Source organism: Rissa tridactyla, chromosome 1 (assembly GCF_028500815.1).
Source record: "Rissa tridactyla isolate bRisTri1 chromosome 1, bRisTri1.patW.cur.20221130, whole genome shotgun sequence".
Taxonomy (NCBI): Eukaryota; Metazoa; Chordata; class Aves; order Charadriiformes; family Laridae; genus Rissa; species Rissa tridactyla.
The window spans coordinates 22,592,266-22,619,031 of record NC_071466.1 but is presented as its reverse complement, the minus strand read 5'-3'; the positions used below and the strand labels follow the sequence as shown (position 1 = coordinate 22,619,031).

The following is a 26,766-nucleotide window of genomic DNA, read 5'->3' as shown; positions in this document are numbered from 1 at the left end:
CCTGCCATTGTCCAAAGAGGCTGTGCCCTCTTAATTTCTGAAATTAGAACAAAAATACAGCTGTGCAGAAAACAAAAATCCTCTCCAGGATTTTTGGAGTGATATTATGATGTTATCTGGACAACTTAAAAAAAGTTTTAAATGTTATGATTTAGTTCCTTTTCTGTGCGTTAATGGTTTGCTATAGAAACGTCGTCTAGAAGTAGTATTTTGTGTTTAATGCCACCTGCTTGATTGCAGGTCATGGAGACAGGCATTCGGTCACCTAGCAGACTTGCAAGGGCAATAGGGAGGAAGGCATATTGCACTGCTGCTTGCTGGCTTGATGCTTTGTATCAGTCTTAAACTTTTTATGGGAGCATCTCCAGTTTTCGTTTTTGAGTAAATATCTAGCTTGGAGACGGATATTAAAAATTGAGATCAAACTCTTTGTGGTGACTGAAATGTTAAACTTTAATTGCAGTCTTTGCATAGATTGATCCCATTTCTGATTATTTAAAAGGAGATTATGTTTCACGTTGTATCCTTGAATGGTGGACAGGCTCAATAACTGAGATGATACTGTATGTAACGGGAGACTTAACTAGATTCTGTGAGATACCAGGCAATTTATTTGCATTCTGGATTAGGAAATAACGCAGAGAAATTGCAGCGGTGTCTTACTGCTTCCTTCTTTCTGTAAGTGGAGTCTTCATTGTTGCTTGCCAACTTACTGTAATCCAGAAGAGGAAAAAGTACAGGATGAGAGGAAAATGCATGTGAACTAATCATATACATGTTCTTGCTAGGAAAATATGGTCATATTAAACCACACTAAGCCAGTTTTTGTTCCAGTTGCACACACAGCATTTTCCACTCACTACCATGAATACTTCGTCTATGTGCAGTCATAAAAAGGGCTCTTGTAGTCCATGCAGGAAGCTCAGAGTTGAAAAGTGCTTTGGAACAGAAAAATACCAAAGGAAATAGTGAGTTTAGCCCCAACTCTGCAGGGGCTTGTCAGCACACTGGGTTTTGTGGGTCTTAATGGTAAAGATCTTAATTTCAGTTGGATACCAAAGTGTTTCACAAGTGAGTAAAAGCACTCCAGGTTCTTCTGGTAAAACTTTACACTTCAGTGAGGCTTCAAGAGGAATGCTCCTCATGCTTTACTCAGAATTGTGTAACTCTCTGAAAGGCTTTGCTGAGGTTGCTTTCAATACAGCTCATGGATTTTGAGACTAGTTCTGACTACTCCCAAGTAAAAATTCTAGTTAAGCTCTTTCAACTCCTGTGCTGAAGCCATGAAGCCCGCCCTCCCCCCCTTTTTTTTTCTCCACTGTGGCTTGTACCTCTCTCTAAGGTTCCTCTCTAAGAGAGGAAGTCGGATAAGAGAACTTTAGTGCCTTAGAGCAGCAAAGGACTGTTGCACGTTCCTCTTGTTCACAGATCACTTAATTTATGCTTATCAGGAATTAAAGGAAAGGTTGTACCTTAAAACTCCTGAGTATCTGGCTCCTTTGTGTTGGAGGGAAAATGCCATAGAAAATGCAACAGACATAAATATTTATTTATTTATTAAAATATGCCCAGGACCATCTTGGAGTTTTGAGGGTCTCCTGTCATTCCTGTAGTATTCTTTTTTCTTTATGTGGGTTATTTTGGGTCTGTGGGTGGGGGTTGTCCGAAGACATAGGATTAAGATACATAGGGTCTTTTCCTTACAGCTCGACTAGAACACAAAGTAATAATCTCTTCCTTTCATTCCAATTGCTCTCTCCCTCCTAGTTCTGCTTGTCAAAAGCTGATAAAGAACAATATGAAAAAGAAGAGAGACCAGAATCCCAGCAGGAGATTTTGAGAAGAGCTGCTAAAGACTTGCCTATCTATACGACAACAGCATCGAGAGGTGAGATATAAAGATAATTCTGTGCTCCTGAAGCACAGACTGGTAAATAAATCAGTGAAATCGATTTGATGTCACTGCGTGAACAATCTATTAAGCACATATTGCAAAGGGTATGACCTTGTTTTGTTATTTGTTTGGGATGGGTTGGTTTTTTTTTCCCCCAGGAGAAACGGGAGTCCTTTGTCTGAGGATCTCAGCATGTAGGCAGTGTTTGGAATTAAAAAAAAAGAAATCATCCTCTAGCAAGCAGATAGATGACATTTATCTCTAATTGTGGCTATAAAAATAAACGTTGCAAAGAAATACACCTAGAAATAGAGAAAATTCAACTTTTTACTCAATTTTATAATCATTTATATCCCCCTTTAAACTTCTTTTTCTGAGCTGTATCAGTTCAGCAGGAGGAGAAACATCATACTTAAGGCTAGAATTTAAGAATGAATAAATACTCTTTCATTACCATCTGTCATTCAGTACAAAGTTAATTATGAGCTATTTCTGTATTTGCCTTTAATATGTATAGGCATTCTTATTTCAACTTATATATGAATGATTTGTGAAACTGCAGTCTTGTGTATATTCATTTAAAAAATCTAGATTTATGGGGGGGGGGGGGGGGGGTGTATGTGTGTTTCTCTTCTTGAAACTAGCAATGCTGTAGAGTTCTCCAGAAACATAAACTACTCAGAATAACTGTTACCAAAGTTTACTGTGGCTTTCCAAAAATCTTAAGGACGCCTGGCTTTTTGAATACAAGCCTCCCTTTAAGGGAATCCCAGTCTTAAGTTCCTGGGAAGCTCTTGCCAGCTCTTAGCAGTTCTGCTTAGCTGTAGGTGTTGGCTTTCCTCCTCCTTTCAAACTGCCTGTGCTAGTGTCTTATTTCCATTGATAAGAGCCTGAAGGCTTGTTTAAAAATATCCAGGAAAGATGAGGGGAGTGCAGAAAACTCTTTAAGATTCAGTTCACGTTAAGAGGGAAAATGTTTGTAAAATTAAATGAGTTCTAATGACTTGACCATTGCTACTTGAATGCAGCAATCAGATACTGTGATCGATGCCAGCTAATCAAACCTGACCGCTGCCACCACTGTTCTGCATGTGATGTGTAAGTAACTGAATCTGAAATGATGGATTTTCTCTCTCTTGCCATCGTGACTTCAGTGTGTTCATGTCTTCAGCCTGTCACCCCTTGCATAACAGGAGGTTTTACTATTTGTTCCTCCCTCAGACCCTCAGCACCTGGATTTCACGAAAGAGCAAAGTTCCTCCTCTTGGGGCAATATTATTATTGCAGTCCCATTATCCAAAGTGGCAGAACTTTGTAAAACAGTGCTTATATTAAAAAATAAAAAAATAAAAAAACAGCAATTGAGAGAAAGTAAAGAAAGGCAGGTCTGAAATACTAGCACCAGCAAATGCTTATTATAGAACTCATTGTATCTTGCTTCTGCCGCCTTGAAACGGATGTGTGTTACTAATAATGCTAAAAATCTTTATCTCAAAGATTGACAGTGGAATTACACGCCTTAATGATTTCAAAGACATCACTGCTATTCCCTAGCCTCATTCTGAATCATCAGAGAAGTCTGTATGGGCACTGAAGACTGAGGCTATGAGTGAGACTTCAGTAACCTGAGCTTGAGGAAGCCTAGTTAACTAGAAGAACAACTAAAATCAAATTTTAGCAAATACAGTGAATGTGTGTCTGAAATATCTAGTATCTGTCCTTATACTAAAGTTGGATGAAAATGGCATGTGGACTATTCAGATTACCCACTGTGCTGCTCTTTTCCTCAGCTTTAAAAAACAAACAAGCAAGCGTCAAACAAAAGGTAGCAAAAATAGCCCTAAGGTAGACTTAGTTGAAGTGAATGCCAGGCTAACAGACTTTATCCGCACAACTCTAAAGGGCCCTTTGGATTTGTTTTCTCTCAATGTGCACATAAAACTAGTGTGGCTTAATGAACTATTACATGGTGTTACTCATTAATGCTCCCCATGTTAATTTAAGAGACTTTCTTCAAAACTCTTCTGAATCTCACTTGGTCCTTTTTTGGGGTAAAAGGATGGCTGCTATAATACGGCAAATTGGCATGATTGAGAAGGCCTTGGAAAAGATATAGTGGGACAAAACACTTAAAAAAAACCACCAAAACAACACAAGCCCTGAACCTGTAGAAGCTAAAAGTATGTGTCTTAGAAAGACAATGTATTTTTTTGCTTTAACTTCTGGAAATTTTGTCTTTCAGATGTGTACTAAAAATGGACCACCACTGTCCATGGTAAGTTTATTTAAAAAAAAAAAAATAATCAGTATAATAATGATGAATTAGATCCCACATGATGAATTAGATGCTGCTTCAAAAATGCAACTTTGAAGTAGAACTTGATGTTCACAGAACTTCTTGATGGTTTAATATGTGAAAATAAATCTTGTTCTTAATGTGTGTGCAACATAGAGTTGTAGGCCCAGTAGCCCAAATCATGCGGTTTCTCCTTATACAGAGAAACCCTGGCATTAACAAGACCTACAAGGAAACAGCATTTCTTTCTTTTGCTTAGTTTGGTATTGGTACCAGGAGAGGAGATACCTACTACACTGTGAGAATCAGCTCTTGATTCTAGATGATACATAAGACCCGCTCAGACAGTTACTCTTCTGCAGTTTGTATTCACTGGTAGTCAGTAAAAAGATTAGCTGCTATCACTATAAAAGTACTGCTATCGGTAGTTGACTTGAAGGTGGTTTTGTAACCAAAGCAACGTTCACTGAAATTGATGGAGAGGCTCATATGACTGCAGTTAGTTCATAGTGTGTGAGGCGCTTCCTATACAGGCTGTATGTATCATATGCTTTGCCAGCTCATGTCCTGTCCTGTAGAACTTCATGGGGGACAAAATTTATGTGAGGTGCCCAGATCATTTGGCCTGAGGAAAGAGACTTCATTCAAAATGGTGGCTTAAAATACTTCTGAAACACTAGTTGCCAGCTGTTTTGGACATACCACTGACATCATACACATGTTATGCTCTGCAAAAGCTGAATGTATTGGGGTTTATTTTATTTTTTGTATATCATAGTAACCTCTTTCTCTTTCCCCTCCTTCTAGGGTGAATAATTGTGTGGGATTTTCTAACTACAAATTCTTCCTCCTGTTTTTAATGTATTCCTTACTGTACTGTCTGTTTGTTGCTGCTACAGTCTTGCAGTACTTCATAAAGTTTTGGACAGTAAGTTCTAAGACTTTTTTTTGTTGTACATTTGTTTAATCTTGCATGTGTTATTGGAGGCTGCATCAGCATGTTGTCACTAACCATTTACTCTGTTCCATAGTTCATTACCATTAACAGCATCAATCAAAGTGACTGAAGCAGGAGAACCTTCTGAATATTAATGAATTAAATGTATTACACTGGCCAGGATGAGTAATTAGGGGAAGAAGTTCCAGTGAGGACACTGTGCAGTTTCTCTGCTCCATCAAAATCAAGTGGCACAGCTATGGGTTTTTTTGAGTCTATTTGGTCTAGATCTGTAGGTACAGAAAGAACTGGCTATATCAAACAATTACACATATATATATATGTATGTATGTATATATGCACACATGTATATGTAAAAGTACTGATAAATGTGAAATATAAATGGCAATTTATATTGTTATTTATAATGTATCTTCCTAAACTTTTTTATGGGTAATTGCTACCAGATAAGGCAGATTAATTTCTTGGGAACTGATTGAGCTCTGTTTTGAAGTCCCTACATAGGCGTGTCTGAACGTCGTACTAGTGTTTTTTGTTGACCTGATACAGGTAGAATGCTAAGATACACACAGTGTTCATGATACACATCTTCCTTGCAACTGTTACGAGTTGTCAAATGATCGATACACATACGTCCATCTTACTAGATTTAATAAAATTTATGTGAAGGGCAAGCGTCCTTGTACGTCGGTGTTATATTCCTCCTATCAGGTTTGTTCCAGTCGCAGTCGAGGCTGAACAATGTCTTCTGGTGTTGCTCCCTTTCATCTCCAAAACATTGTACTGTGCCCTCCTGTCTCTACACAGAAGAGCTAGCATCAGAATTCTCTTAGTCAGCTTCCATTAACTAGCATGGGAAAAATCACTGTAAGTGGAAGGCTCTCCATCACATCTTTATAAGTAAATATCAGCACATATATTTCTTAGATGCTAGTTGCTGTCGGAGTAGCTGAGAAAAGCAGTCATTATCTGTAGCTGTAGAAATAAGCTTTATCAGAGCAAAAAGATATTGCCAGGTAAGAGAAGCTTGATCGTGTATTCAGAATAGCTGTACTTTGAGACAGTTGGCATTAGACAGGTAAGATAAATGGTGCAAAAAGTACCTACGTTTGTGTTCATCTAAGCCTATGGGTCAGATCTGCCAAAGTACTATGTTTCTCTTAGTCTGACAGTTCTGTATAGCAGCCTGTCACTGGAGAGCAAGGAACTATGTGGGAATTGAGCTGTCAGTATTGTGTGAGATGAAGGCCATAAATGTATTTATCAGTCATAGCTGTGGCTTGACAGATATTTCAAATGAAATGGTCTGATTCTGCTGTTCGGTCCTGTTTGACTGTAAATAGTTAAATTTTTAATTTGTGAATGTGCCACTCCGAAACATCTGCCTGGCTGCTTTCCAGTGCTTTGTATGCAGTTTCTAATGAAACTGTAGATGCGCTCTTACATATTTACCAGTCAGTGCTTGAGCAAAGAAAATTAATTTGCTTTGTCACCTCACTTTGTAAGTGTTAGTGCCACAAAAGTCTGCAGGACATCTGACCACAATGAACATTTAATACCAGCATTTGCAGCAAGCCTCTTCCAAAGCCCACCGGACACAATATTGAAGTGGACGCTTAAGCAGAGGACATAAACTTAAGAGGGATTTTTTTTTTAATGATCTAGTTGTTTAAAGTGCTTCCTGCAAGAATGGGCTACTTCTGAAATGTGACAATAGACAATATAGTTGTGTGCTTGCACTTGTTGCTTTCATATCTGGTTACTTCCAAGACAGAATCTGTTGATGCCATGATCTTATCATTAGAGTAGGTCGCTGACTCACTTTACTCATTAAATCACTCGTTACATAAAGCTAATATTCCTCTGATCTTATAATAGCCTGGTTAAAGTAGACTTCTGGAATAAGGTGGCAGCACCATAATCATGTAGGCTTGCAAAAATTAGTATGTCTCTAGCATGTAAGCTTTTATGCAAGTGCTGTTGACTGCAGAATAGAGTCCTGGAAGGTTCTACATCTGTATCCAGATCAGATCAGAGCACTCCTGACACGTGCTGTCTGTAGACTGCTTCAGTGCATTGCTAATGCTCAGCGTTGTCTGCTATAGCATCAGACAGATTACTGTTTTGACATTTTCTGTTGAGGCTCTCTAGATGTTGGTTTTTCCCTCCAAAGCTTGGCGATGTTATAGCATCCCTTCAGAAGGTAGCGTTTCTTTTCGTTTCCTCATAGATGTTTTTCAGAGAAAGTGTGCAACAAACTGCTGTATATATCCAGTGTTGGGGTGGAAGATGAATGACTTCTTGGGGAGTGTAGCCTTGGTCACTTCAGAACTTGTAGTATGAGGTTGTGAAGGTGTGTGATAACTGCACGGATTTTAGCAATCCATTGTTTTGCACTGTTAAAACTTGCAGAGAGACACAACACACCTATGCAGGTACTTGCAAACATTGTGAGACAGGCTATCTACCTACCTCTTCTGTTGAAAAAAGTCTTTGTGTTTCCCACTTGCACATGCAAGACTTATACATAGCATCTTTCATGCTCTATGCAGAAGCGCTAAAGAAAGATCTCTATACTGTTCATACAGTGGTGGAACAGCCTCACAGGCTGTAAATGTTTCCCACAGGCTCACACGCTGATGTGGATGTTAAAAATCTGTTTTGTAGATCAAGGGAACAAGAACGACGCCTTTTTTTATACTCTTAACTGCTTTCCCTATACTCATGAAATTTTTATTTGTACCTAGGAAGTTGTTAAAGATGAGCAGATAAAACCTCAGTTTATCCAAATGTATTTGACACAAACACCAGCACTGGCTGAACGCCCAGTCCTTGATGCTTTGTTTACATAGTGCGTGGTGGTACTCTTATTCTTCCTGCGCTCCCTCCCCCTTGAATCCTGTTCCAGCTGTTTTCAGTGTCTTTCATTGTCCTCCAAATTATTTTGGCAATCCTGAATATAACTAATTCAAGAATGCGACAGGTGTTCCGGATAGATGGCACAGGCTTCTGCAAAACTTTGGTTGTATTAACAAAAAAACCCCCAACCCATGACCAAAAAAAAAGAGTGATTCCAGATCCTTACTTAAAACTCATTCCTCTTGCACGCACGCATAAGGACATATAGCATGTTTTCTGATATTTTTCTAGATTGAAGTTAAACCTACCTACTAAAAGATGAGTCAAGCTCTGACAGCACTTTTTTTTTGTTGGGGGTTTTGTTTGGGGTTTTTTGTTACTTGATATATGCTCAAATGACTATGCTTATGAAGGAGTTTGTAGGGGACTCTTTTTAGAATAGCGACTGGCTTCAGTCTATTATGTGTGCTAAGTAGCCTAAATTTTATTGTGCAGATTGCTTCCCTTTGTAAGCTCTGCAGCTCTCTCACCTGCAAGTCTCTGCTTCTGTGCTGCTGCTGAGCACAATGATTTTAAATAACTGTCTGAAGCTTGACTCTCTTTTCACGTGCTGTGGCACGTGGACTGCTGCTAGAACACAACTGTTATACGCAGTCAAAGCCTGCGTGCTTCTCTCCAGGAAGGAATCGTCCTTTTTTGAAAGATGCTTCAGTTCTGCAACTGAACAGTCAAGAACTTAAAACCAGTGGCTGAAACTGGGTGGTCAGAAGATGTGAATGCTCCCTGGGGATAATGCAGATTAATCATACATAATTCAAAAAATCCTTCTCCAGATTATAGAGCTACTGTTTTAAGAAGATGCAACTGGAATAAACTTGTATTTTCTGGCCCACAGAAAACACAAAATCTGAGCTGCTACTGCTTTTTGAGCTTCAAAATCAACTGGCCTGAGGATTTTTTTATAGAGAACTATTTTGTTGGCATATGCAATTCCAAAAGAGTCATAAAAATAGAAGTTACAAAAATCAGTTAGGAAAGTGGGAAATGCTGCAGTGTGTTCTGAGGTAGGAGAAATCATCATAGCTTTAACATGAAGCTTAGGAATAGGCAGCAATTAGAGTACGTGTTTTTCTAGCCTCGATTTCAAAGGATTGCAAAACACAACATAGCTCTGCAGCAGGGAGGAGAAGGGACTGCTGCACAAACTGTCTAAGCAAAACTGCATCCAAAAAAAAAAACCAAAAAGAGGCATTAAATAAGGAAACTGAACTTAGATAGCAGTTCAGAGAGCTGGACTCTGCTATCATTTGCTTACTCTAGCGTGATCTGATGGTAGCCAGCATTTTTGAAAATGCTGTATGTATCTGCCCAACTCCAAAGTAAAAGCTTGAGCTCTCCTTAGACTTTCTGCGCAGATTAATGGAACTTAAAAGCCATACATCTTGGCTACAACAGATTCCTTAAGAGCTAGCATCTTAGCTAAGACGGCTAATACCACTCTTTAGGTATAAAGTTTGGAATTTAAAAGCTAATTTAAACTAAGCTTTCCTGTTTCTTGCTTTATTTTCTGAAGTACTGGTTTAATTTCAGATGTTCTGCTAAAGATACATTCCACAAATGGATCTCAATTATTGAAGGATATTGGGAAGAAGAAAACCTGTACTGACATGTTATGGGTTCTTTTTTTAAACAAAAAATTATGCAAAGAACGGCGATTTTTTTTTATGGTTTTGACTGAAACTACATCTAATGGCAGTAGATATGTTCTGAAGTCAGAAAGATTTTGTAATTTATAAACCATTGCTTTATTTCTCTGGAGTATTCTGAGCTTTTCAGACCCTTATGAATGGTTTCATCATTCAGAATATTCACATAAACCTTACTTGCGATGAAAACAACTAGCAAAGAATGCACCTGGTGTAGTCGTGCTGTTCGAGCTGAGGAACCTCTTGAAAGTGATCCAGCCACAGTCTGAATAGCAGTACTTCTATGCTTCAGTAGAAAATTTCATGCCTTGGAAGTTAGCAGTGTGCTCTGATGTACTCTCCCCTCCATTCTCTTGGAGAATGGGGGCTAAGGCTGCTGATGGGCATTGGAACTCGGCATGTCTGAGAGCACGTGTGCTCACCAACCATTTCTTTCTTAACAAAGCCTATGCTGTTTTCAAACACTTCGTCTTAACATAATACTAGTGTTTAATAAATTGTCTTTGTTTGCGCAAAGCTTTGCCGCAGGAAAGCTGCAGAGAATTGTCCAAAGGTAAAATCCAATATTGCTGTAATTATTTAAATACTGTTCCTACTATAATTTTTCAGTCATTCATGGTAGTTATTTACACCATCACAGAAGGAAGGAGACTTGTAATCTGTTGCCTATGAATATAGGCAATGTACAGCGATATAGATATACCCTGTGTGTGCTTGATCTTAATTGAAACGTGTTTTAGTCTTAAAAGAAAATCAGCCTTAGATGGGCGGTTATACTGAATGAGCTAATGGAAAAAGTAATGGCAAAAATGCTAACTAAAGAGATGAATAAAAATAGCCTCTCTGCTTTCATAGTGCTGTTAAAGGTCAACTACTTAAAAGTACTGTGATTTTGAGGATATAGAACTATATCTATATATAGAATAGTATTGTTAAAAATCCCATTGGCCTCTTGAAAGTGCAAGCCTAAAAATAGTGGGGGCTGGGGGTGGAATCAACTATCCAGTGTGGGTGGGAGGTTGGTTTTTTATATGGTAGTTGTACTGAAATTGTTTTTCATGTAGATCCTCTGGTGAATCACTTCTGCCTGGTCAGAAACAGCAAATTTATTTTGCTAGGTACATGCTGGTTGTTGTCTAAACCTTAGAGGTCATCAAAAATTGAAGATCTGTCCAGGTCTTGTCTAGAAGTTGTTCAGTCTTGGAAACGCAGTATGACAGCCATTTCCCTTTTACGTTCCTTACACTGGTTCAGAAGTAGGTTCAGTGTTATTACCTTTCCAGGAAAGGGTTTGGAAGTTTTTGTTGTATTTTCTTCCCTTCAGAGGAAGTGATTTTGGACATGTTTTCTCTGTGTCTGCACAGTTAACATTTTTTTAGTATAGGATTTTTTTTTCCTTGCCCCCTACTGTGCATTTAAAAAACTAACCCTTGATCATACACAGTGCTATCAAACTGATGCGCATGCAGTCATGACGCTAAACTCGGGTGGAAGGGGTGCTTTTTTTTCTTTGTGTAAAGCGAGGTGAAAGACCTATAGCAGAATGGGTGTGGCAGAAAATCTTTAGCGATAATACTGCATTAGTTGCTAAAAAATGTTAACGTATTAATCTCTTTCTCTCTTTCTCCCCAGAATGAATTGCCAGATACACATGCAAAATTCCACGTACTGTTCCTTTTCTTTGTGGCTGCCATGTTCTTCATCAGCATACTGTCACTCTTCAGCTACCACTGCTGGCTAGTTGGCAAAAATAGATCAACCATAGGTCAGTTAATTGGAATACGCAACTGTTCCCTGTCCAGACAACCAAGAAGTCAATGACAATGTGAGGCCTACAGGATGTGCCATCACATATAAATGGAATTTTTAAATACTATGCAATAAGAAGCATATTTGGTGAAAGTAATTAAAGGTGAAATATATGGGGAAATGAAGCATGTGTAGGGGTCCTCTGCTGGAGCCAAGCATATGGATTCATGATAAATGTTAATTTCCTTTGTTTGTATTTTTGAGGTCTCTGAGGCGCTGCATTTTTGTTGTGTTTTTATACAGTGTTAAGTATGTAACACAATTGCTACTTGCCAGTAACTCTATTGTTAGAATACTTTGCCCCAGCCAAGGTGAAGACTCTACTGCATATGAATGTACTACATTTTGAACCAGACACAGGAGAATATTCTTAAATCCTTTGAAATAAAACGGAGACCTTGCTATTAGGAAGTGACTTGTAAAAGCAGTGCAGTAAAAATGGAAACACTGATGCACATTTCCTAAATAATAAAAGAGATTCCCATAACTTCCATTCTTAAATGTTTTAAATGGCATTGACCAGCATAAGCAAGTTACGTGCATTAGTTAAAATATCTGAAGTTCTTGCTAAAGCATTTTTGAAAGTGTTTTTTGTGGGGTGGGGGGGATGGGGACTGGTGGGTATTTCCACAACTGGCAATATCTTATATCTTTCAATGGAAGTTAAATTTCTGTCCTCAAAATTAAGTGGGTTGATTGAAATGGAAATAATGTTCAAGTTGCTAGAATTTTTTGATGGACAAAAATGAGGTTTTTTGATTGCTTGACAGGAGGATTGAGTCCTTTGTCTCTTGATGTATTCACAGTCTCTTTTTTAGCTTTGAAGAAAATTTTAGCATCTTCCTTGCCCAAAAGTCAATGATCATAATTGGCAACACAGTCAGTATTTTATTTACTCTCTGGATCATGATTGTAAAAGATAAGCTGTTGGTATGGTGAGAGCAATGAGTCTTCTCGGTTCTTGGCCAAGGGTGTAACCTGACTACAAAAATGGTGGTGGTTGGCTATAGTTCATGGTGTGTCTGTGTTTCTAATGTAATAGATCTTATCTTTCTCTAATACCACAGGATGTTTTTAATTCAACTTCAGACCTTAACACAAGTGGAAAAAACTATCCTGTATGGGTTTAGGTCCAGTAGTGCTTATGGTAAATGGCTTCTAGAAGAGGGAAGCCTGCTCAAAGGCTTCACAGGCGCTGTCATAGAATCATAGAATGGTTTGGGTTGGAAGGGACCTTAAAGATCATCTAGTTCCAACCCCCCTGCCATGGGCAGGGACATCTCCCACTGTCTCAGACCTTATGTTAAATGTAAAGAGAGAAAGATGACTGTTGAGCTTATGTGAACTTTCTTGCCTTTCATTTCTATTTTAGTCATTTAACCCTGTGATATTTTTTTTAATGGTGATTATTTGAGGTGACTCTTCCCCACTCCCCCATAATACCCATCGGGATTGCCTCAGCTTGCCCGACGCTGTATTAACAATAGAGAAGTTTGAGTCTGTTTATTCATCTTCCCTGACTCCTTATCACTCTAGAGATGTTGCCTGTTTTTCTTTTACAGAAACATTCCGTGCACCCACATTTCGAAATGGCCCTGATAAAAATGGCTTTTCTCTTGGATGCAGCAAAAATCTGAGGGAGGTTTTCGGAGATGAAAAGAAGTATTGGCTACTCCCTATCTTTACCAGGTATTCAGTCTGAATGGGAATGAATTGGGGAATAAATTGATTCCATGACTCTCGCCTTGCTTCCCCTTCTCTTAAAAAACAAAACACAACTGGAAAGCCAACTTTTAAATCCTGCACGATTAATATTGATGGAGGGAAAATGTGGAGGAGACAACTAAGCAAACTCTGCACAGCGTTTTCGTTCAAAGACAAGGGCCTCAGTGAGAAGGGCCTTCTAAATATGGAAGTTTGGAAAGCTTTGAGAAGCGTATCTCAAAAATTGGTGGCACCATTAGTGTCTGATTATAGAGCGGAAATCAGCAACTCACAGGAGATACAAATGCTTAAACTTCAGCTGCACTGAAATATCAGTTTAAAAGCACCCCCTCTTAGCCCTGAAAAAACTTGATGGCTTTCCTGTCTTGTAGATGACAGTTTCAGTATTGAAAGCTGTCTGAAAAAATGCATGTAAATAAGCAGCAGTGCAAAAAAAAAAAATCTGATAGGATGCAAAATACTGGTTTTAAAACTCCAGCTGAGCCAGTGTTAGGGACTTGCAGACAAGTGTCAGAGAAGCTTGATGAAGCAAGACTGACCTGCTGCCTACTCCCACCACTCCAGAAAGTCAGCAGAACAAAGCAGGTGCCGTGTTTCAACACTGCTTTTGCAGGATTGTGTGTCAGTTGGTGAACCCGTTTTGTGAAGCTGAGGTCTGATAGCAAACAGCAGAGGTAATAACAGGATCTTAAGTTGCCTCAGCTGTTCGCTGAGGTACCATGACTTTTCATGTGATTAAAAAAAGACAGAAGCTATGTCGTAGATGGATCAGTCTGTTTTGCCACCAGATTTTATCCTGATTAAATTTGCCTTAAAAGAAGGCTTAGCTAACCTCAGAATGATGGGTGGAGGGGAAAGCATGGCCACCAGAATATTATTTATGCTACAGCTTCTGGGGTTATAAATACCAGATAGTCTGACTACTTGTGCATGGTGGTTTGGGGGAAGACTAGGGCTACAAAACACAGTGATGTTTCTGAAATACATAGACTAATGCTGTGCTCAGCAATCCATCCTGAGTGACAGGGTGGGAATCATTTGTGCTGCAAGATTTAATTAACTGATCATCCGGCTTAGTGGTAGAACTGCCTTGCTCAAGTCTGGAGTTCAACGCTGCACTCAGTAATTGATTCGAGCCTGTAGTGTTTGCCTTTTGCATGCATGCTTGTTCCATTAATTTAAGTCAACTACAAACAGTGATTGGAATCTTTGTTTCTGGTTTAGTTTGGGCGACGGGTGTAATTTTCCAACTCGTTTGGTGATTATGGATCCAGAGCAACTTACTGTCTCAAGCCAAAATGAACCTGCTAAAAGGTAACTATAGCATTTAAGATATTGATGTACTCTACTTCATCTGGAGAAAAAAATGTTTCAAAACTATCTCTTAATTTTTTATACTTCTTGTCATCTTCAGAGTGAGTTTGTAAGTCTTCAGAGAAGGACAGAATGGATCAATGCTAAAATATGGTGCTGCTTGTGCAGAAAGTGTGTTTCTTTGTTTTGACCTATAACAGAGGCTATGGCTCTAAGGAAGCAGTAATACAGAAAGTAAGAGAGCTTACTGGCTCTTAGCAATGGTCAAAAAAGTCCTAGGGAAGACTGAATAATGGTCCGTGGGAAAAAAAAAAGAACCTTAAGATATTTTTTTGAATGAGAGAAAGGCGAGGTATTATTTGTATTTCGCTTCCTCCAGCGTGCTTAAACAACAGATGCTGAGACACAGCTTGCAAGAGAGGTAGATCACTGTGGCTATTGCTGGTTTTTAGCACTGGAGTGTTTTTAGCTTATCACTTTTTATCCCTCTAAATTTGCATGTTTTGCATCTTCAGTGTATTTTCAGGAAGCCTGCAGAGGATTCAAAGACACAGGAGTATGTGAAACTTCAGGGGGTGTTTACATTTGCCATTTTAGAAGTCTTTGGTATAGTTTGGTGAGTTTGTAGCTGCAGGTTGTTGTCAACAGCAATCACCTGAGTTATGAGGCATTAGGGGAGGTTCAAAGGCAAGACTGAGAAGTTGCTTCCAGTGCAACATAACCTGCGGAATTTACACAAGAGCAGGACCTTTGTGCAAGCAACAGAGTATCCTTTTGCATTAGGAAGATGTTCAGCAGAAGGCCCTAGCATCTACTGGTGGGAAAAGATGGCATGACGTTGTTCTTCCAGACAGTACTGGTTTTTAACTGTGTGGCAGTAGCATTGTTGTCAGTATGCCATTTCTTGTCTATCAGTCTGTGCCTTTTTTCCATTAGAACTGTGAACGGCCTGTGTCAGGCAAGGGTTTAGACTGATGACTGGCACAAGCCTATAGGAGAATTTGGGTTGGGGGCAGAGGGCCAGCGTAGGGGTTTTTGTTTGCTTTGCTCTTAAGTGATTTCAATACAAATATTCAATACAGAAATGTCTGAAATAAGCAGCTACAGCTATTACAGAATTCCTATTGACTTTGCTTACTTTTCAGCTCTGGAGCCAATCAGTCCTTTCCTCCTCGACCACTCAGCGAATCACAAAATCGATTGCTAGCCAGTGACAGTCAGTGGGTGGAAAGTGGCCCCGAAGAGGAAAATGTTAAATCAGGTAGCCTGCATTGTAAGACTTGTGATGATTCTAGAGTTTTGTTTGTGGTGGGTTTTTTTTTTGTTTTTTTTTTTTTAGACCTAAAACATCTTTAGGAATTGGTTGGAGTCAAGTAGAAGAAAATTTGTTCCATAGAATCAAGTCAGCATGTTTATAAGTTAAGGCTAACTTGTATCTTATGCTCTAATCCAAACTAAATTACTACACTAAGGTAATGGATAGATAATTCTGACTTTCTCACTTCCTGTTCTGAGATTTTGGATCTTTTCACATTTGATTAGGGGGAGAAAAGTATTTTCCTAAAATAGGCACAACATGATAAATGTGCTTTCTGGTTTGAAGTCTTTGCTATTTGTTGTGCAAATCTGCGAAAACACATAATTGAGATTCTCTCACATTTTAGGGGCAAAAAAGAATATTATAGTTTCATTGGAAAGCTGATCTCGGCTTGTTACTAACCAACCATCTCAGTGAGAAACAGGTAAGACCAACATAATTGATTGCCGTTTCTGTATAAGTAAACTAAAATAGATATCTTGAAGTCAAAAGTCACTAGTCATGGAATGCAGAGGAGTCCTCTGATGTTGGATGAGTAATAGAAAAGTCTAAATAAAACTCAGGATGGCTGTCCAGAAGGCAAGAATGGGAGTAATGCTGTAGTGCAGGAAACATGGGCTGGCTAGATCTGAGATGAGTCAACCTAATCCTGTAATTTAAAGTGAAGTGGGTAGTGCTGGATTTGTTACCTGACCAGGGAAAATAATCTAATCTGCTAAATAGGCAATTTCAAGATGAAGTCCTCACTTGAGGAAGCGATATTCTTAAGGAAAAACTCCTTAACTGTCTTTTTCTTAATTGTATATTGGTGGTCTGTGCTGTGCTTTTATACTTTAAGGAGCTGTGTGCGCACAGGGAAGTAAGGTCAATAGGTAAATACAGGTGTCTCCATACAGACTGCTTTGTCACACTTGGAATTGACGGTGATCTTCTTTTATGTAAGAGCTTGGCGCACACTTTGCATTCAGGAAATACAGTGAGTGCTGCTGCATATATGAAAACTTCCCTTGGTGTATTTCCAGTGACTAAATTAGACATTTCTTATGTTGACTTCATGCTGTGGTGAGTTTATAAGCTCCCATTAAATGTTTCTCTCTGGAAGAGAAGCTAATCTTGCTTGGACAAGTAGCAACCATAGACGCTGAAGGCTGGGTCATTTACCACCTCTGCATTTTTCTGTTTTCTCCCTCTCTTTCGTCCCCCCCCACCCCGCCCCGCAAAAAAAAAGTGAGACAGAACTTGCAATGAATTCCCATTTTCTTTGGAAAGAAAACACAGTATTTGAGTTTTGTGAGCTCAGTAATTTTAGGATCACTTTTTTTTCTTTTATTTATTTTTTTTTAAATAAGCCTTCTGATATAGAGTCATTGTTTTCATGCAGCGTTAGGGGGTTTTTTTGGTTTGTTTTCAAGAAAAAAAATAATCTGTCTAAAAGGTCTTTGTGGGGGATGGTGTGATACCTGGACTGAAGTTGGTCAGGCTGCTCAGTGTAAACTCATACAAACCCAAAATTAGACTGGTCAGTGGTCTTCTAAAAAAGCTACTCAACCATGAGAACCCACCAATGATGAGTTTTCCCTTTGCAACTTTTCTTAACGCTTTATATAAACGTGCAAACAAATGTCCCAAGCAAGGGACTCCTTTCAGCCTCTAGCTATGTAAAAACTAATCTGATCTAAACAGGTTATTAAGGCTTTTCTGTTCTTCATAGAAAGGACTAGATAACTTACGAGAGCAGTTCATCCCAGCAACCTTTGATAGGGTGTTATAGACAGGTCTTAGTCTTTCTTTCCACTGACCTAGAGAGGGAGCATAAGTTACTAGCTTAGGCTAGACAATTAACTGGTTATAGTTTGGGATTAATTTCCTTTCTGTCCTCCCTCTCTTCCTAAAGTCAAGCCAAATTTAGTAAAGGAAGATTGTGTACTTTTTGTTGCACTTGGCCAAACTGCTGTAGCTTTAAAAGTTGTATAAAGAAATAGTGCATAATTGCACTCAACACAAAAGCATTTTGGTATGTGTTATTTCAAGTAATAGTTAACTCATTAGCACAATGTTTCAGCCGTTCTGAGTTCAGTTGGATTTGATCACAGTTTCTGTAGGCCAAGGTGGTTAATTCCAGTCCCCCTGCAATTGTAAGGAGCTATGCAATAGCTGTGAGATCCAACATCTGTTCCATGCACTTCCGCATACCTTGTAGCAGACTGATAGTTGTATTTTTCAGTTTTAAGCCTAAAACACACAGCAGAAGCAATCAAAGTTATGGCTGGCAAGTAAAATTCCCAGATTATTCTAGAGAAAAGAGCATGATTTGCGAAAGAAGGCCAGTTCCCCAGCCTTACCTAGGCAAATACCATTTCTGTCCCCATATCTATCAATTTAATTTAAAATGAATGAGCAATTATTGGAATCAGGGATCCAAGAGACTTCAGCCACAGGTCAGTGGTGATGGATTGGCGTTCTTAGTGCAGATAATCTTCTAAAACATAAGAGGTTTTTAAAAAAAAAAACAACAAACACACACCTCCCAGAAGCCTAATTATGAGTTGAAGTTAGCTTCACTGCTGTCCTGAATCAGGAGTCTGTAAATTACATGTTACCTGGCAGTGTTCTTGTAATGCACTATGACCTGTATTTTGAAAGCTAGTAGTATAATTCCACTAATTACCTTTTTTGTTTCACTAGGTTTCTGCAACACATTTTGTGCTTGAATATTACTTAATTTTGTTTGGAAGAAGTTGATCAGTAAAAAATGGAACATGAACATTTTAGGAAGAGACAAGAAATACAAATTTCTGCACAGTACAATGGATTCTTGTAAGCACTATTGCAGAGCAGGGAAGTTAAGACAGATGCCTTAAGATTCTTAATGTGCATTTATGCAACATGAATTATATACTGCTACCAAAGGGCCAAATCCTGAAGTGCCCTGCTTGGATGCACAAGGTCCAGAGTGGGAACTATGCATTTCTGTTATGCTGCAGTGGTGGGGGTAGATTGCAGAGACTCCTACCTCCCCACGGGCAAACTTCATACCTTAGGCACTGCAGAAGTCACTTCCATAGCAGGTCTCCAGGGTACAGAAAGAAAGAAAAAAGGAAAAAAAATTAAAAAAAGATAAATCAACATAGAGCATGGCCGGTGAGTCTGAAGTGCGACTATGCATAGTTCAAACACCAGGTGATGGGGAAGGGACTGGATGATGTCTTCTCCCCTCTTTCTACTAAACGTGATCATAGCTCTCCAAGTCTTTCAGGACTGAGGATTCCTTCTACTAGCTGTGCTTTGGAGCAAGGCAATGCCAACAACGTAAAAGCCTTTTACTTGGGCGTTGCTTTTTTGCTATGAGATTGAGCCACCTCATAGTTTTAACTTGATTTATTTAACCATATCAAGAATAGAGCTCAAAGAGGCAAACTTGGTTTTTAGTTCAAAAAACATGGATTGTTACTTTCCAGCAATTGTCTATCAGCATACAAAGAAAAGCCAATCCAAAAAGGAATTAACAATTGTTACATTTTCTGTTAATGTCTGCATTGTTCTGTATGAGGCAGTAACAAAATGGTAAAGTACCCCTGAGAAAAACCTTATTGCAGTTGTGCGTTGTTAGAAAACGGAACTGGAAGAGTACTGCTTTTTCTATGGGACTCTCGATGGTTTATAAATACTGTTTTATACTTTTGTTTTATCTTTTTAATAAAGGCACAAGTTTTTATTGGTTCTAAAGTACCATTTAAACAAATATAAAGTACTTAAGAGAAAATTAGTGTTGGATCATACGTCTGTGTTAACACACTGAAAATGTGTATGCTTTAGTCTGCCACTTTCAAGTCCAGTTTAAGTGATGCTGATGTTGCTAAAGATTGAGTGTTCTGTGCAGTGATGTACCTGTTCACAAAAGGCAAAATGTGTTTACCGTGTAAGGAATGAAGTCCATCCTATGCTCAAGACTTACAGCAAACAACATGGTTTTTTTTTCCCTCGCTCTTCTATAAAGAAGACTGCTAACTCATCTTTGGGTGGTATTGGAATTTTGCACCTGGAAAAAGTGACAAGTACTATTTTCCTGTCTGTAACTTTTCTGATGTTCAGTTGATGCTGATTACAAATAGATATGAGCCCTTTTGAGACTGAAGGTAGTAGCAGAGTTGATCTAGACTGAAAGAACCTGTTTGGCTTCTCTCACAGACTGATTGCTACTTAATTCAAATATGTTTATGATGGCAATACTAAGGTATAAAACATACTGTAAGGTTTAAAACAAGTATTTTTTGTCTTTGGAAAGAATAAATTTTTCTTAGATATTAATCTTCTAGAACAAGAACACTTTGAGAACCTATGAACATGCTTTGGTTGCTGTTGGATGTTCTTGAGACAGAAGTAATAGTCCAAACTTGCATGTTTTATAAAAGTTGCAGAATGTTTCTTCAAACTTTGTACAAGAAATTTTGCATTTGTTAATTTCAAAACTTACTAAAACATTCGCTACACATTAATCTCAAAGGTTCAGCTTTTTCTTCTCAAATGTCAAGTGAGAAGTCCTCATCTGAATCTGAGCTCTCAACAGTACTGCACCAGCAGAATTTCCTGGGGAAGACCAGAGAGACAGAATACTGCAAGTTCAAATGGCTTTTTCTGAATACCAAAACCTGCAGTCCCAAACACTGGTGCAGCTGTAACGGAGCGCCTGGAATGTCATCTGGCTTTTGCTATATCAGCGTCTTGCAGCTAAGATAACACATGCACAGTCATCCTCTAGCAGAACTATAACCAAAATCTAGGTCTCTAATGTGGTAAATATCACTGATTTAGCAATATGGTCTCTGCTCAATATACCCCTATATGAATATGTATATACTGTAGGCTAACAGCAGTATAACTTGTTTGATTTTTAAGTCAGGCTAGCTAATCTACAGGAAAAACTCAAGTAAACAGACTGGGCTAAATCCATGTGTGTTCTGTAGCAAGTGCTGGTCTTCTGAAGCCAATTCTTTTTACACCTGGTGGACATTTTTGTGGCTTTTCATGAAGAGCTGATGTTTCTGACATCTTTATGCAGATCACGGGTACGTTTTGTCCCAGATTTTTCTCATGTTTCAGGTGAGGAGAGCAGGGTGCTTAGGATACTCTTGAGGCCAGAGTTCCTGTTGGTGTAAAAGCAGGCATTACTGAAAAGTCACTTTGGCAAACATGAAACATGTAAAATGATTCAAATATGATTCTTCCAAATTCACCACCCCCATGCTCCATTTTTTTACCCCAGAGAACTGGTTACTAAGAGAAACCCCAGACTAATAGAAAGAATTAAGTTCTTTAAGGGAATTGTGTTGATGAGCTCTAAGGGCCCACCAGTGAGTGGGATGGGGGAGGGGGTCAGGTTTTCCTGGCAGGCCCTGGCTGTAGAGGAGGTATCACCTCTAAGGTGGCAGGACAACATCTTGTGTCTTCCAGAGCTCTGTCCTGCCAGCTCCCCAGCCATAAGCAAGGGTACTCTGTGCAGTATCGAAGAGTGAGATAGGCAAAAGGAGGGAGCAAGCCAGGAATTAAAAAGTTGGTGAGGACAAACAGCTGTTGGCTGTTGAGTTGTAAGCAGACTTAAGTATTGTGCCCAGCAGAGGCAGGGGGACGTAGGGGTGCTCCAGGAAATAGGTCCTTTTGGCCCATGCACTGAAGAGCTGGAAACTTCAGGGAATGCAGTGGGAAGAGCAGCCCTACCTGTTCAGAAGGCCCAAAGGGAGATTGATCCTGAGAAAACAACTGGTTTGGGTGCTGGGTCATGTTGTACACGCTGGTTTTGTGCTTTAACCCACTCTGTATCAGAAAGTCTTGAAAATACGTAAATTGTCACTGAAAATAACAGCCCATAAGCTTTTAGGGCCATCAAAACAATTACTATTGCAGGCCATAAATAGTATTGTAGTTACTGTAGGATAGTTGACATTGGCTGCAATTACAAACTATGTTTTAGTATTTCTTATTGCTTTTTTCTTTAAAATAAACCCACATACACACAAGAGTCATGGACACAAAATGACATTAAACTCCCAGTGTGAGGACAGAAGCCTGATGCAGGGCAAGATTTCAGTGTGATTTCTCCTCCAGATTTCTGAAACGTCCTAAGATGATAGACCTGTCCTGGTGAAGATAAGGCAAGGAGATCCATAAATAGAAAAGAACACTTAAAACTACACAGCTGTTTTTTTCTTACGATGATTTATTCACAGACTGTACAACATACATATAACTGCTGCTCCTACCAAAGGCATGTTTACAGGAGAAGGGCAGGAAGAGCTGTAGGTTTCTGTCATAACTCATTGCCTACAGTATTATGCCAAGATTGCAGCGTCACAAGTTAGATGCATCGTAAGCCTTTGATTGGAAACTTCCACTTTAAATATTCAGGGTGTTATTTTAGAGGGACTTCAGGCACTTTTATTTTTAGTAACTTAAGCAGAAATTATGGGAACATTTTTGTTAAAGCTGCCCCTTGAGTGTGGAATGAAGGTACCAAGCTCCTTTTGGTATGCTATTTGTAGAAACTGGTCCTGTTGTCCAGCGCGCTTAAATGCCTACCGTTTTCAGGTACTGTTTCTTCCCTCATTTGATCTTGTGTGGCTCTTCTGTATTGTAAATGATGTTTTGGGGTTTGGAAGTTTTGTTTAAGTTCAATACCATTTGATATGCACTCAAAGAATTTCTTGATGTAGCTGAAGTATGGTCCAGTTGTAGCTCCCCACAGCCCCAAGAGGAGGAAAAAAGCAGCGTTTGCAGCGGCTCTAGTGTCTGGCAGATTTACCAAGAGATGCATTGACTGACATAAATTAAGCAGATCTGCCTAGATGAGGAGCATTGACTGATCGTACTTAGTAAAAATTAAAAAAAAAAAACAGCCAAACTTTGAGCTTCATAGTATATGTTCTTTGAGGACACTATCTAAAATTGTACATAATCGGGGAATTCAGGTATGTATTTACAGAGGCTCCAAATGGCACCTCCTTGAACTCAGCGCAGATCAAGAACACATCTTTCACAGTACGTAAAAAACAGGGAGGTGTGCAACGCCAGGGGCGCTGCTATCCCTAAATGGCACCAAAGAGAGCAGCTGCATATAAAGTGATTTGTTATAATACTGAACACATTACTGCACTCATTTCTATCAATTTATTTTGTATATATAGACAGCTTTTTATATGCATTTTTCTTAACTACATAACTGTCATGAAATGTAATGAAGCTACAAGTTGTAGTTAGTTTTAGTGCTGATTAAAACTGGTGTTTGGCTGTTTTGTTTTCTGCAGCAATTACTTGAATCTTGTTTCCATTAGGTAGTGAAGTCCAATAATGTTTACAGGATTGCTTGCTTTGTTTTGGGGGGGTGTCCCCATTTTTCTTCCCCAAGACACAGAGAGCACGTGCTCAGCAGTCAGGCAGATGTGTTGGGATGACGCACTGGGATCACCTTTATTGGCACCAAAGCATTAATGGTGACAGGCAGAGTCCCTTCCGTTTACGCTGCCTGGCTGACAACGTACACGCTCAGCATGTTTCTGAGTTCTCCTGTCCCTTAACCTGTTGCGATCAGCTTTATTGTGAGAAACTTCAATCTTTCTGAACAGCAATTTACAATCAAAAATAGCACAGAAGAGGCAGCAGTCCTGCTGCTCAAAACCTGCCCCCTCTCCCTGTCCGTTTTTTAACTTGGATGAATTAAACACCCCTAGGTTATTGCCGCAATTATTTTTGTATTTGCCAGCAAGGGTCATCAACATTTGCACTAATCAATGTCCCAGCTGTTCTACTTCCACAGTTACTCTTAATTGTGCTGCCTAAACTTGTAACGAGCTGTATTTAAAGTCGGAGGTGAAGTGTAAAAGGTGTATGTAATAATGACACGTTTATTGTAAGTTTTTGTATGTTACAGATAGGACTAGTCCTATGCACAGAGAAAACATGTTGCCATTTATAGTTTAATACTTGAAGTAACTTTTTTAAATGGGCTTTTATAAATGAATTAAATACAAAATCACATTGCTTTGCCTGGAAGTTCCTTCATGTTTTAATTGTATTGTGCAATTTCCCCATATGTATGCTTTTCCATAAATGTTATCTTAAGCCGTTTATAACCATTGAAAGTGATTTCAAGATTTTGTACATCAGTGTTCAAACCTGTTCGTACTTCTCTGAAGTATAATTCATGTTTAAATAAAAAAGTTGTACCACTTTAGGCCTCTTTTCCAAAGAGATAAAATATGAATGGACCTGACACTTTAATTCATCAGTGAATGCAACATCAACTTAATAAATGTATGTGAAAGAATCTGAAAATCGCTTAGCTGTAGCATGTGTGTATTAGATCAGTGAGAAAAACTGCCTACCTGGGAAACATTCTGTAACTGTTCCACAATTTTTACGCTCCAGCTGCAACAAACCCAAGATTACACTCGCTCCTGACATACCTTCCAGGTCACTTGGTCTTGAGAGGGGAAGTAAAAAAAAAAAAAACCTCTAACTTGTGGCTGACTGTATTCCTTCAGGACACTAAGCAAGACTTAGAAATCAGACTGCCGGTCAGCTGTGTTCCTTTTCGATCAGAAATAATCTCTGCAAGAGAGGGCAGTAACACTTAAGTTGATGCTGACGTGACAATGACCCTGCCATTTAAATTCAACAGTTCTTTCCAAGAAGTTTAAAAAAACTGGAACATTTTAGAATCTTCCATGAGTTCCAGCCTCATACAGCTAACTTTGTAATTCTAGTTCACCTTGGTCTTCGCATGCCTGATGAAGTGAGCACTGTGCAAGTGCTGTCAGTTGTGTCTCCAGTATTAATGTGCACAGAAGTGTCCCTTCAGGAGAGGGACCAGCAAGAGCCATCTGGTCAGTAACAGCACATAATCCCTTTCAACAGAGCAGGTGTGTTCTAGCTTTCAAAGGGAAATTAGTGAAGCTGTACATCTAGTTCAAGTCATCATCACGGCACTTGGGAACACAGGCTGAGTTATGAAAAGCCCTGGAGAACAGAAGGCAGGCAGGTGGTAAAGAGCCACAGAAAGAACTATCTTCTAAAGAGGCAATAATAAGAAAACACACTGTAGGACTGCTTTTAATGTAAGATTTTGTATACCGTAACAAAGTCTCATTTGTCATCTACCCTTATTATATTGAATTACAAAACTACCGTACTAGGTACAACAGCAGATCCCACGATAGTGCATAACACGTGCCAAATAGAAATACACCGTATTATTCAAGATGTCCACTTCTTCGTCACATTTAAGTGGTCTAAGTGATCACTCATATATCTATGCTCAGGCAACTTGGCTGTCACCAGTCTTTTGAAAGCTTCCCATTTTGCACGTCTCTCTTCTGTGTTATGTTTGTACTCCTGCTCCCGGGTCAGGTAAGGTCGACTCAGCCAATATTCATTCTCTGCTTCAATTTCCAGCCTTCGGATCATTGCTTGCTTCATTGACTGGGTAACCGCTCTTGGTTGCCTGTATTTTCCAATCCACTGTTTTCCAGGAATTCTCTTTCGGAGTAATGCTGTTGTTAAAAACATTGTGCCTTAAAATACAGACAAAAATATAAAATGGTCATTAGATTGGGACGTAAGTTAAAAATTTAACAAGAAAAATGAAAAGTCTGCACACACTTACTCTACTGCTTTTTAACTGTCTGATTTGAAGTTCAGAACCTGATATTCACAACCAACCATTATGTACAGCAGACAGTACAATGCCAGACATATTGGAAATGTAAGACCAGAAAAGGAAACCAAAAATATTTATTTAGCTAAAGAGTTTACTCAGTTATCCTTATGTTGAGACTAAAGCATCTCCTCCATAAATTATTTATGAAAAATACAGTCCCAGATACTATTAAACAAAGGATTCACTTCATCCATTCCTTCTTCAAATAGGTAACTGCATCATCAAAACAGAGGGTAATTCCAGGTTCATCTGCTAGATCCACATCTAGCCTTTCCTCAGTGTTAACTTTTGAACTACAGTCTGTCCATAAACATACTAGAATACAATTACCTGGTCTTGTTTATGAACTAGGGGAAATCAGATTTGTAGAGAAAAACAATATCCTGTTTTAGACCAACTAGTGTTAAGTAGAAAGCACAAATACAGCGTCCAACGTTATACACAGGTGTGACAAAGAGGCAAGAAAGGCCAAGCTACATTTAGATTTGACATACATGCTCTTCATTAACTTATTTATTAGGCCTAAACATGCCTAACTCCTAGGCCTCTCATTACGCCGCATCTTTATCAACTAACAAGTCAGCCAAGCACCTGAACCCGGCATAAAGCAGCACAACTGCTGAGAGAAGCCGCCCCGCCATACCCCATTCCCATGGTGCAGCCGCACGCTGCTGTTCCCCTCTCTGACCCCGTTCGAAGCGCAGCTGTGGGGCCTGGCGGGGGCACGGCTGCCTCCGCCCCTGTTTCCCCTCCCGGTAGGGCAGGGCAGAGCTGCCTGTCTGCAGGACAGCGCCAGCCGCTCGCCCTCAGGCCTGCACCCGCTCCAGCCTCGACAGGGATGGATGCCGAGGCGGCACAGCTACCCTCCAGGGCTCTCCCGTGCCACAGGAGCCGCCTGGGCCGCCAGACTCGGCCTGCGCGGCGGAGCGCTGCAGCCTGGGGAGAAGGATCTCCTGCCCGTTCCCTACCGCGGTCATCTCCCGGTTCAGGGCCCGAACAGACACCCCACACCCGTGAGGATGAAGCGCTCCGAACCCCGCCGCTAACAAGTCGCTCCCGCCCGCCCTCACTCACCAACCGCCCTAACGGCTCCAGCCCCCTCACCGGGAAGCAAGATGGCTGCGGGCGGCACCTCTCGCGAGGTCTCGCGAGATCTTGGCTGCTGGCGGGCGGGGCCT

The 26,766-nt window shown here is 39.7% G+C and overlaps 2 protein-coding genes across 8 annotated transcripts in view; one reads left to right on the top strand and one right to left on the bottom strand.

Annotated features, from left to right (window-relative positions):
- ZDHHC20 (zinc finger DHHC-type palmitoyltransferase 20) overlaps positions 1 to 25,164 on the top strand; it is a 50,660-nt gene extending 25,496 nt beyond the window's left edge. For 3 of the 4 annotated variants that reach the window (XM_054200407.1, XM_054200426.1, XM_054200436.1), the window contains 10 exons: positions 1,768 to 1,888; positions 2,923 to 2,992; positions 4,137 to 4,169; positions 4,998 to 5,118; positions 11,346 to 11,478; positions 13,085 to 13,211; positions 14,472 to 14,561; positions 15,707 to 15,822; positions 16,226 to 16,303; positions 18,565 to 25,164. In XM_054200407.1, the coding sequence (XP_054056382.1) occupies positions 1,768 to 1,888; positions 2,923 to 2,992; positions 4,137 to 4,169; positions 4,998 to 5,118; positions 11,346 to 11,478; positions 13,085 to 13,211; positions 14,472 to 14,561; positions 15,707 to 15,822; positions 16,226 to 16,263 (849 nt within the window). In that variant the 3' untranslated portion in view covers positions 16,264 to 16,303; positions 18,565 to 25,164. The remainder of the gene's footprint in view (positions 1 to 1,767; positions 1,889 to 2,922; positions 2,993 to 4,136; positions 4,170 to 4,997; positions 5,119 to 11,345; positions 11,479 to 13,084; positions 13,212 to 14,471; positions 14,562 to 15,706; positions 15,823 to 16,225; positions 16,304 to 18,564) is intronic. The other variant, XM_054200417.1, reaches the window with a different exon arrangement.
- MRPL57 (mitochondrial ribosomal protein L57) lies at positions 24,956 to 26,737 on the bottom strand. 4 transcript variants are annotated; one of them, XM_054200446.1, is made up of 2 exons: positions 26,663 to 26,737; positions 24,956 to 25,442 (listed from the first exon to the last, which is right to left on the bottom strand). In XM_054200446.1, exon 2 carries the CDS (start codon positions 25,435 to 25,437, stop codon positions 25,126 to 25,128), a length of 312 nt encoding a protein of 103 aa, XP_054056421.1. In that variant the 5' UTR covers positions 25,438 to 25,442; positions 26,663 to 26,737; the 3' UTR covers positions 24,956 to 25,125. The 4 variants fall into 4 exon arrangements, with proteins under 4 accessions (XP_054056421.1, XP_054056436.1, XP_054056428.1 ...); XM_054200461.1 differs by having other exon boundaries at positions 26,693 to 26,731; XM_054200453.1 differs by lacking the exon at positions 26,663 to 26,737 and adding an exon at positions 26,557 to 26,630.
- Positions 26,738 to 26,766: the final 29 nt, after the last annotated feature.